This window comes from Macadamia integrifolia, chromosome 5 (genome assembly GCF_013358625.1).
Source record: "Macadamia integrifolia cultivar HAES 741 chromosome 5, SCU_Mint_v3, whole genome shotgun sequence".
NCBI lineage: Eukaryota > Viridiplantae > Streptophyta > Magnoliopsida > Proteales > Proteaceae > Macadamia > Macadamia integrifolia.
This window is the reverse complement of record NC_056561.1, coordinates 5,343,912-5,352,855: the sequence shown is the minus strand read 5'-3', so window position 1 is coordinate 5,352,855 and position 8,944 is coordinate 5,343,912. Positions and strand designations below refer to the sequence as shown.

Below are 8,944 nucleotides of genomic sequence, written 5' to 3'. Positions count from 1 at the left end.
GATTGCACTCCTCAATATAGATGGTCTGCCCGCTCTACCCAATTCACATGGCATCCTCTTCTGGCCATATTAAAGTAATACAACTTCTCTTGGAACGTTGTCCAGGCTCTTGGGAGTTTCTCAGTCAAGAAAGGCAGAATATTCTTCATATAGCTGCTAAGAGTGGCAAGCAAAATATGGTGAGATACATTCTGAAGACGCCGGTGCTTGAGAAGCTAATAAACGAGAGGGATGAGAATGGACATAGACCTTTGCATTTGGCTATCATGGGCTGGCGTTCTAAAGTTGTTGGTGTTCTGAGTAGGGATGACAGAGTGAACACGAGCATAATGAATGATGATTACTGGACAACTCTGCATATTGCAGAAACCAAAGACTTTGGAGCTGTAGCATCATTTTGAAAGGTAAGTGCATGCCTAACAAATCCTAATATTGATTGATATTTCAATGTGGTCATGCCAACATTCTCTCTCGCAGCCACCATTAGTATTGGAGGTGTGTTCAGGCTAAGGTAGTAGATCCTCTGCTTTTTTTTTTTTTCTTTTCTAACAAGGGTGAACTTTGGCCTGACTAATCCTCTGGACACACGTGTACGCCTCATACATGCAAGTTGGGTCATTTCAATTCCTATGAGAAACGTGCTAATGACTTCTCGGAAGAAAAAAAAGATAAAAAATCTCTCCATTTCCCATTTTTATACTCCTAGAGGGTGAGTGTGATTCCTCCCTCCTAGTGTTAACCAAATCACTCCATCTCACACCGTCCTTGGGGTATGAGGACCCCATTTTGGAGGGCATACTCCACACCCATGGATGGTGTGAGAGGGGTGGGGTGGTTGAGTTGAGTTCCTCTGCACCTACGGGTTATGTCAAGCTAACACATATCCCACTTGTTGTCATTTAAAGGTGAAGAGAGGTATTTATAGAAATAAAAAAGGATAGATTTTGACACCAAACTAGTACATGCTGGTGAATGTATGTGCAGTGTAGCAGAACTTGGGGTGGATACCACATGGGGAGAGCAGGTGCAAATACATGAGTGCTTTTATTAGCCTACTCATCCCAGGAATCAGGTTCCTTTCCCCTGCGAGTAACCATCCCACCTCATCTTACTCAGTCCATGGGGTGTGGTCTAGGCTCCCATCCCAATGCTATTTCACACCTTCCAAAGGCCCAAGCTAAACATGAAAAGATCAACATGGAAACGCATAAATATATGTATATATATATATATATATATATAGAGAGAGAGAGAGAGACAGAGAGAGAGAGAGAGAGAGAGAGAGAGAGAGAGAGAGAGAGAGAGAGAGAGAGATTCTTGTTTTAGTAATTATTAATTAATATTTGATGAGATTTTCTTATTGATATCCCTCAGGGTATCAATTTATTTTGTAACTTTACTTTTTTTACCTTTCTATTATTTTTTTTCAACGAGGATAATATTGTCATTTTACATGTGTACTTGCATGCTATTGACAACTTTTTTGGATAATTTTATATTGATACGTCACTTTTAACTTATTTCTTAAAACCCTTTTATACCCCTATCTTATAAACCTTTTGAGAATAAGAAAATGGGCAATTAAGAGAAAGTATCAAGTTCAAAATACATCTATAGAAGTAGTCTTAACACACTCTCATACTTCATATACTTAATTGATAATATTCATTTATTACTTTATATACGTAATTGATAATATTCATTTATTTTTTCTTACCACCATCCAGCTCCTAACATTGACAGCATTGAGGATTGCAAATGCACCAAGAGCACGAGACATCTTCGACGAAAAAGTCCAAGTAAACTCTCGTGTCAAGCCAACTACAGCGGAATTTTACAAGGATAGAGTTAACACTCTTTTGCTGGTGTCAACCCTAATTGCCACAGTAACCTTCACTGCAGGTTTTACAATTCTTGGAGGCTTAAATAGTGATACCCCTAACCAAGGAATGGCAACAATGCTAACCAAAACTATGTTTAAAACTTTTGTGATCTGTGATACCATAGTTATGTATTGTTCGATTCTTGCTGTTATATCTCTCATATGGGCACAATTAGGAGATGTCCCACTGATGCGTTCCATTATTAGTTTTACTTTGCCATTGTTGGGGATTGCTCTTTCCACAATGGTTGTATCATTCTCAGTAGGTCTGTACATAGTAACTAGTAGACTGTATTGGCTAGCCAATGTTGTTTTGGTCATGAGCATAATCTTCCTCATATGTACCCTAGCCTTATTATTTCCACTCCGGATGCAAATTTGGTCACGACATCGCTTCTTTCAGAGGATCTCTTACTATTTTCTCTATTTACTGGTGTCTGTAGCTGGTGGTGACGATGACAGTGACAATATTGATGATATAACATAACGAAGAGGTGCCAATTTACTTATGGCAAAAGCAAAAGGCCTGGAAATGATAAATATTGCTTGAACTTGTTATTGTAATATTTTTATGAACTCTATTATATTTAAGTCGTCATCATCTTGTTTCTTTGTTACCAATAAAAAAACAAATCATCATCTTGTTTCCCCATAAAAAAAGAATAGAAAATAAAAACAAACCCTTTTTTATTTATGAAACTTGGATATATTGTAATATATTTCTATTAATGTGGACCCTTTTCTACTGGCGGGGACATTCTGATTAATTTGCTTGTTGTCTAGTGTTAGTAGATATAACTACTTATATGAGGCAATATGGCTTCATTATGTGGCATTGTAAACATCCGTCGTTGTGCTATTCTTCTTCTAGGTGAGGGTGTATTGAGCCCTCGTTCTCAATGTATGACGATATGTCACTATTTGCTAGCTTTTAGGATTCTCCTAAACATGGTTATGTGGGATTAATTTACAATAATAAAAATTTAGTTTGTATAAAGGGTGTGAACTTTACACTATTACAGATATTATTCTTATCTAATATGATCTTGTCCCTGTACGTCTTCATTCCTAAAGTCTAATTAAAGAGGTTTGACAGAACAATATAACATGGGAATATGTCATGAGAGTTGTGGCACCCATACATTTTCTCTACTAAGTTAAAGTTTGATAATAAGGTGATTGATTGGAATTGTCCTTTTTTTATTTTTTTATTTTTTTATTTAAGAATAAGGGTAAGGGGTATCAAACAAGAATTGAATATTGCTTATCATCTTTTCAAGGATAAAGATTTAGTTTTAATATGTTCATGTTACTCAAAAGGTTGAAAAACTCATTTGTTGTAAGTTTACTAAGGCAATTCATCTTATTGTGTCATGTGGAATTATGGTGTGATAATTCCGATAGTTGAATAGTTAGTAGATGCCTTGGATTGCCGACATATTAAGTTTTGAAGTACTCTAATTCAATCTCCTTGTGTATTGATGTATGTTTCATGCATACTTAAGTAATCTAATCACTATTGTGCACTCTTCCATTGTTTTGAATTTTTAAACGTCTAGTTTTCCACATGAAAAATAATATTTGAACTGATTTTTACATGTGATAATGGAACCTTGATAAGCTTATCAATTCTACCGAAAAAAAAGAAAAGAAAGATAATCAAGGAAGGCCGTTGTGGAACACGCATTTTGTTGCGTTTTCCTTTCTCTACTTCTAAACAGCCATTTTGTGACTTTTAGCAACGGTATCTTTCTACCTCCTAAACATCTGTTTGAACAAGTAAAAAATAATGATATAAAATATTTTGTGGTAATATATTTACTGCCTCTAAAAGCTTGTTTTTATAATTAAAAAAAAAAATATATATATATATATATATATAATTATATATTCTGTAGCATATTACTACCGTGCGGCTAAAAGTTTTGGCTCTTCTTCCTCATTCCCTACTCTTTTTTCTTTTTTTCCCATTGTAAGTTTCATTTTGGGACACCTCCCTATCTATCTAACGCTGCATATCTCTAATTGCTGGTTAGTGTGGCAGACCATTGATGTGGATGTGGATGTGGATGTGGGTGTTTCACTTAGGAAAGAGGTGAGGTGAGGTGAGGTGGGAACAAGTAGGAGCATTGTACTTGTAGACCAGGGAAGGAACGCGGTGGGGCACACGGAAAAGGGTGGAGGGTGGAGGGTGGAGGGTGGAGGTACAGAAGGGAGTAGGGATGAGAGTTATAGTAGAGGGTTAACAGTAGAGGTCTGAGGTGGAGTAAGGAAGTACGAAGTAGTCATAGGGGAAATGAAACATGTCCCATCACTGTGTAGATTCCACTATATTCTTTCTCCTAGTCTAACCATGTGAGTAATGAACTGATGATATCATATTTTTGACCCTCATTATTGGTGTACCATGCAACTCTTTCATAAAGTGTGGGAAACTCTTTCCCTGGTTATATTAGCTATGGTTGGTAGCCAAAAGAAAGAAAGAGGAGGAAAAAGAATCTAGAAAAGAAAAGAGAAGAAAATAAAAGAAATGATTAGAAAATAAAAGGAGTATGTATGTTTGATAATCAAGAGTAGAAAAGAAAAGAAATTTTTTTTTTTTTTAATTTTGAATTTTAAGAGAGAGAGATAAACACATAGGAAATCATTGTGCAATCATTCATTTTTTGTCTGATTATGTTTTCAATTTTTCTCATATTTTCTTGTGTTTTTTGTAAGATTTTTTTTTTAACAAAAGAAAACTTCACAATTTCCGAGAAGAATTTTGAATTTCAAAAGTTGAATCTTCTCTTGGGTGAAAGCATGCCAAGTGCAAAGAAAAATTCTTAACCTAAGACAAAAAGTATAAAAAAGTCTACTTTTTTCTTTTATTTTCTTTTCGTCTCTTCTCTTGGCTACCAAACACAGCCTTAGTCTCGGTAATCAATTTGCATGCTTTCTGTTTTGCGTTTATTTCAATGGAAAAAAGAATGCTATCTATTTGGTTAGTGTGCCCTTGCGCCCAATGTCAAAAGGTGGTAAAAAGATCACCTTAATCCCAATAGTTTGTGCATGCTAGCTAGCAAGAATCACACAATCACGTAGCAATTCCCCACCCTTATTCTAATATTACTTCATGGGAGGAAGAATGTTGTCAGTTTAGCGTTCCCCACTCCCACACACAAACCTTGTTTTCAAGGGGGCAGGGGTGTCTTTTCATAGCCCCTGAAAACATGAGCTATCTGTGGCGTGGGAATGCCAGATGAACAACGTTCTTTCTCAGAATTGGATCCTCTGTGGCGCAATTGGGCATTTGGCATGTATTCAATGCTTAGAAACGCCTTGGGTTGTGTGCGATTACCTTGGGCTCTTGCCTGGGGTTTTTTTTTTCTGTTGAATGGGTGCCAGACACACTTACGCCATAGAGGAATTCAGTCATTTCTTACTTCACTTTGGGTCTATGGCGAACCCTAAATGCAGCAGAGAGAGAGAGAGAGAGAGAGAGAGAGAGAGAGGAGATTCTATAGTGAATCCAGTGCATAACGCACTGGTTGCTGCCTCTGCTTGTAGAGCAGGCGCCAGGAGTGTGGAGGCTCTAAGGATCGACTAGAATGCCATGTGCCTCATGTGTGAGGAAAGTCCTAAGGATCAACTAGCCCCCTTGCCCTCTCATGTGTGAGGAAAGTCCTCTTAAGCAGTTCCTTACGGAAGAGAGAGAGAGAGAGAGAGAGAGAGAGAGAGAGAGAGAGAGAGAGAGAGAGAGAGACTCTATGCTTGAGAGATCAGAGAATCCCCAACCAAGAATCAACTCCACTATGAAGTAAAGTATGTGTTCCTTGCTTGAAAGACATCAAGAATATTGAACTTCTGAACCCCTATACTGGAATCCCAGATTTGTGATAAAACATAATTACTAAATACTGAAACGACCTATCAGCACACTCGCTATGGCTTCCACGACACCTCAACTCCCACCCTCTCTACCCATGAACCCACTACTACACAAAGCCATACTTGCAGGGGATGAACACACGGTGTCGTTATTCCAACCTGATTTCCTTGCTCTAGTAGTGAGCCTCCAAGGGAATACAGTCGCTCATATCGCGGCCAGGTTAGTACACCATTCCATCTTTGAACTTCTCTCCAACTGATGCCCGTCGATTCTCTACAAGCCAAACTTCAATGGAGACACTCCTCTTCATATCGCCGCCAGGGCTAGCCAAATAGGCATCGTCAAGTTCCTTTTGGTGGATTGCACTTCAAGACATGTCCAAACAGGGGATGGGGATGTGGATGGGAATGGAGGAGCTTTGAAACAACAGTACCTTCGAATGCAAAATGAGAAGGGAAATGCTGCATTGCATGAAGCTTTGGAAAATAATCATGAAGAGGTTGCTCGCCTCTTGTTTACAGCACATTCGGAGCTTTCATATTTGGGTAACGAAGAAGGGAAGTATCCTGTATATTTGGCTGCAGAAGCTGGTTTACTGCAACTTTTTAAGGACATGTTGGAATTGCTTGGTGACATTGAAAACCCTAGGGAATGGAGTGGAGGAAAGACACCTCTTCACGTTGCCATTATCAAGAGGCATCCAGGTATTCTTGATTTGGGCATTTACCTTTTAATGTTGTTCCTCGCGCTTCAAGTTGCTTTTAATGGTAATTTTAGTTTATCAACCAACGTTATGACATCTTTACAACTACTGCTCTGAAGCCCACCCCAGCCCATTGTGTCAATCTGTTGATGTATAAATTGATGCTGTCATTCCTTAATAGTTCGATTGAGCCTTTAGGAAAAGGCAACATCAGCATCAATGTATGTGTTTGACGTTTTAGAGAAGGACAACGTCAATGTATACATCAACATTATCCAACTGTATGCCTTTATATATTTATTGAATTAATTCAGAGCTACCTAGTTGATCTTTTGGGATGATTTGATCTCTCTCTCTCTCTCTCTCTCTCTCTTTGTTAAGTATATCGAATTCTTAATCCGTTTTTGAAGAATGACCTGCTCTGACTTATCCTTGGTGATGACCCGAATGTAATTTTTTTGAGATCTATGATGGAAACAGAGGGGTTATGGTTTGACATGATGGGTTGACCCGTAACTTGAGGTAGTATATAATGTAATATGGTCTTGTTGAGAAAGTATTGCAATTTGGGGGTTTTTCGAGCTAGGGCTGTTGGGTGAGCTTTCTTGCCGTAGTTTGGGTGTATTTGAACGATCTCCATTATGACCTCTCTTCTACAGTAATGAAATATCATGACCTCTCTTCTACAGTAATGAAATATCTTCTTCTTCGCCTGAGGACATAACACACCACCACATCTGTGTGTAAACCTCGTTAAATTTGTGTTGTGTGTGAATCTGTGTCTTTGTTTTTTCCTTCGTATTTGTTGGTGTTTGCTCTAATACTTTTTTTTTTTCCACCTAATCTTCCGTTCTCTCTTTGTTCGCATTTTGTACACTATGAAATCCAGAGACCTTAGAATTGGTATTAAAGGTCAAGGCACAGCTAAGCTGATTAAGAGACAAAGAGGGAAGAAATCCTCTTCACCTTGCTGCATCCATAGGCTATTATGATGGGTTGATTGCATTACTCAATGTGGATACTCTGCCCACCTATGAAGTAGACCACATTGGCCTCTACCCAATTCACATGGTAGCCTCTACTGGCCATATTAAAGTAATACAATTTCTCTTGGAACATTGTCCCGGCTCTTGGGAGTTGCTCAACAAAAAAAGTCAGAATATTCTTCATATAGCTACTCAGAGTGGCAAGAAAAATGTGGTGACATATATTTTGAACATACCAGTGCTTGAGCAGCTAATAAACGAGAGGGATGACAATGGAAACACACCTTTGCATCTGGCCACCAAAGGCTGGCGTTCTAAAGTTGTTGGTGTTTTGAGTAGGGATCAAAGAGTGAAAACATCTTGAACAACAAAAAATTATACAGCTCTAGATATTGCAGAGACGAAAGGCATTAGAACAGTAGCATCATTTCGAAAGGTACGTAGCTTGGTGCCTTGCAAATCCTAATATTGATTGATATTTCAATGTGGTGATGCACTTGCCTCTCCCGGACCCTACAGTAGGGAGAGCCTCATGCACTGGGTTGCTCTTTTTTTAATTATTATTTCAATGTGGTGATGTTGACATTCTCTCTCTCTCTCTACCACCCAACTCCTAACATTGACAGCATTGAGGATTGCAAATGCTCCAAGTGCACGAGACGTATACGATGATAAAGTCCGATTAAATTCAAGTGTCCGACAACCTACAACAGAATTTTACAAGGACAAAGTTAACACTCTTTTGTTGGTGTCTACACTAGTTGCCACTATAACCTTCACTGCAGGTTTTACAATTCCTGGAGGTTTAAATAGTGATGGCCTTAACCAAGGCATGGCGACAATGCTATCCAATAACAAGTTTAAAGCTTTTGTCATCTGTGATACCATAGCTATGTATTGTTCAATTCTTTCTGTTTTATCCCTCGTATGGGCACAAATAGGAGATGTTCCTCTGATGCGTTCTATTATTGATTTTACATTGCCATTGTTGGGAATTTCACTTACCATGATGATTGTTGCATTCACTGTAGGTCTATACATAGTTACCAGTAGACTTCATTGGCTTGCCAATGTTGTTTTGGTCATGAGCATAATATTCCTCATATGTATCCTAGCCTTGTCATTGCCACTTCGGATGCCAATTTGGTCACAAAATTGCTTCTTTCAGAGGATCTCTTATTATTTTCTCTATCTGCTAGTGTCTGCAGCTGGGGGTGATAGTGATAGTGTTGATGATATAACTACACGAGGAGGCGCCAATTTGTTTACCAGAAGCAGAATACCTGGAATTAATGATTGATGTTGTATTAACTTGTTATTGTAATTGATAATCAATAATAAATTTTCACTTTGGAATAGATCTAGGGGATGCCGTCTCTTTTGAGGTTAAGAATAAGATTTTCCTTTTTTTTTTTTTTAATTTAAGAATAATGATAGCGGGTATTAAAAAAGAGTAAAATATTCTTTATCGCCTTTTCAAGGATAAAGATTTTGTTTATAAT

The 8,944-nt window shown here is 38.0% G+C and overlaps 1 protein-coding gene and 1 long non-coding RNA gene across 2 annotated transcripts; both read left to right on the top strand.

Annotated features, from left to right (window-relative positions):
- Positions 1 to 5,808: 5,808 nt before the first annotated feature.
- On the top strand, positions 5,809 to 6,573 carry LOC122079928 (ankyrin repeat domain-containing protein 6-like). The gene is made up of 2 exons (XM_042646720.1): positions 5,809 to 5,972; positions 6,126 to 6,573. Exons 1-2 carry the CDS (start codon positions 5,809 to 5,811, stop codon positions 6,571 to 6,573), a joined length of 612 nt encoding a protein of 203 aa, XP_042502654.1.
- A 532-nt stretch (positions 6,574 to 7,105) lies between these two features.
- LOC122077813 lies at positions 7,106 to 8,798 on the top strand. Its single transcript, XR_006139967.1, has 2 exons — positions 7,106 to 7,878; positions 8,069 to 8,798. It is a non-coding gene; the product is annotated as an uncharacterized LOC122077813 (long non-coding RNA).
- The last annotated feature ends 146 nt before the right edge of the window (positions 8,799 to 8,944 follow it).

What these genes read in the sequence shown, in the direction of transcription:
- LOC122079928 (XM_042646720.1), top strand. Translation starts at nt 5,809, where the DNA reads ATGGCTTCCACGACACCTCAACTCCCACCCTCTCTACCCATGAACCCA. An exon ending in GTCGCTCATATCGCGGCCAG is followed by an intron (nt 5,973 to 6,125) that starts GTTAGTACACCA and finishes TTGCACTTCAAG; the next exon opens with ACATGTCCAAACAGGGGATG.